General features: G+C 45.8%; 1 protein-coding gene across 1 annotated transcript; it reads right to left on the bottom strand.

Annotated features, from left to right (window-relative positions):
* Positions 1 to 237: 237 nt before the first annotated feature.
* Positions 238 to 1,793, bottom strand: LOC137503190 (zinc finger protein 33B-like). Its single transcript, XM_068230700.1, has one exon. It carries the CDS (start codon positions 1,750 to 1,752, stop codon positions 367 to 369), a length of 1,386 nt encoding a protein of 461 aa, XP_068086801.1. The 5' UTR covers positions 1,753 to 1,793; the 3' UTR covers positions 238 to 366.
* Between the last annotated feature and the right edge of the window lie 562 nt (positions 1,794 to 2,355).

Here is a 2,355-nt window from a genome sequence, read left to right as displayed (position 1 = left end):
GTCCGCATATCTTCGGTTAGTTTACCTCTCTTTATGAATGATTTGCCACAGACATTGCAACTGTTACCTTCTCGCCTGTATGGGTACACATATTAACGGTCAGACTGCCTTTCGTTGTGAATGATTTGCCACAGACATTGCAACTGTAAGTCTTCTCGCCTGTATGGGTCCGCATATGTTCGGTTAGTTTACCTGTCTTTATGAATAATTTGCCACAGTCATTGCAGCTGTAGGGCTTCTCGCCTGTATGGGTACGCATATGATCGGTGAGACTGCGTTTCGTTGTGAATGATTTGCTACAGACATTGCTCCTGTATGGCTTCTCGCCTGCATGGGTCCGCATATGTTCGGTTAGTTTGCCTCTCTTTATGAATGATTCGCCACAGACATTACATCTGTATGGGTCCGCATATGTTCGGTTAGTTTGCCTCTTGTTATGAACGATTTGCTACAGACATTGCAGCTGTATGGCCTCTCGCCTGTGTGGGTCCGCATATGATCGGTCAGATTGCCTTTCTTTGTGAATGATTTTCCACAGACATTGCAGCTGTATGGCTTCTCGCCTGTATGGGTCCGCATATGTTCGGTTAGTTTACCTCTCCTTATGAATGATTTGCCACAGACATTGCAGTTGTTGGGCTTCTCGCCTGTATGGGTACGCATATGATCGGGCAGACTGCGTTTCGTTGTGATTGATTTGCTACAGACATTGCAGCTGTAAGGCCTCTCGCCTGTGTGGGTCCGCATATGATCGGTCAGATTGCCTTTCTTTGTGAATGATTTTCCACAGACATTGCAGCTGTATGGCTTCTCGCCTGTATGGGTCCGCATATGTTCGGTTAGTTTACCTCTCCTTATGAATGATTTGCCACAGACATTGCAGTTGTTGGGCTTCTCGCCTGTATGGGTCCGCATATGTTCGGTTAGTTTGCCTCTATTTATGAATGATTTGCTACAGACATTGCAACTGTAAGGCTTCTCGCCTGTGTGGGTCCGCATATGATCGGTCAGACTGCCTTTCGTTGCGAGTGATTTGCCACACACATTGCAGCTGTAAGGCTTCTCGCCTGTATGGATACGCGTATGATCGGTCAGACTGCCTTTCGTTGCGAAAGATTTGCCACAGACATTGCACCTGTAAGGCTTCTTGCCTGTGTGGGTCCGCATATGATCGGTCAGACTGCCTTTCGTTGCGAGTGATTTGCCACAGACATTGCAGCTGTATGGCTTCTCGCCTGTATGGATCGGCATATGTTCGGTTAGTTTACATCTCTGTGTGAATGATTTGCCACAGACATTGCATTTGTAAGGCTTCTCGCCTGTATGGGTCCGCATATGTTCGGTTAGTTTACCTCTCTTTATGAATGATTTCCCACAGACATTGCACCTGTAAGGCTTCTCGCCTGTATGGGTACACATATGATCAGTCAGACTGCCTTTCGTTGTGAATGATTTGCAACAGACATTGCATCTGTGTGGCTTTTCGCCTGCATGGGTCCGCATATGAACGGGAAGACTGCCTTTCTGAATGAATGACTTGTTACAGACATGGCACCTGTTCGGCTTCTCTCCTGTTTGAGTCAGCTTTTGATAAGATAAACTGCTTTTCTCGACAAATGATTTGCAACATACAGTGCAAAAGTGAGGCTTGTTGCCTGTGTTTATACTCATGTGACCTGCTAGTTTTTTCCAGCTGAAGGATTTTCCACAGACGTTGCAGCAGTATCGGTTATCGCTCGTGTGAGACTGCATATCGTCCGGCCTTTTCCTGAAATTTTTATGAGATACTGAGCATTCGCTTATAATCCCACCTTTATGCAATCGCGTGTCCCCAATCAGCATTTTCCTCTTTGTAAAGCAATTATCAGAAAATCCGCACACTTCGAGCGGGTGGATCGTGAGGTGTTTCGACAAGCTGCTTCGGCTACATAGCACCTTTCCGCAGTGATCGCACTTGAAGGGTCGATCTTCCTTATGTCTCTTCAGATGTTGCAAGAGGTCCAACTTCCTAGCCAGGACTTCCCTGCACACACTACAACTAAAACTAGATGATCCGCCGTCCGGAGGTTGATGATCTCTATAGCTCACCTCGGGTCTCGATCTACAATGACAAATTAAAACCATGTGACCAATAGTTCAACAGCCAAATCCACTACAACTCTCACACAGGGGATTTGCTACTGGACATTCCAACCACTGATATCCAGTGCAGAGAGCTCGTTACTCATAAACATTACATTCCTGAGAGTAAACATCATCTGAGGTTAAATTTCAAAAGCTCTCACTTGTTACGATAATATGTTGCGTCCTTTCTTAATCACGATATCACGCGCAAGAAACTTGTCACGGTTTAGA

Source organism: Anabrus simplex, chromosome X, assembly GCF_040414725.1.
Source record: "Anabrus simplex isolate iqAnaSimp1 chromosome X, ASM4041472v1, whole genome shotgun sequence".
Classification (NCBI taxonomy): Eukaryota; Metazoa; Arthropoda; class Insecta; order Orthoptera; family Tettigoniidae; genus Anabrus; species Anabrus simplex.
This window is presented reverse-complemented; position numbering and strand designations above follow the sequence as displayed.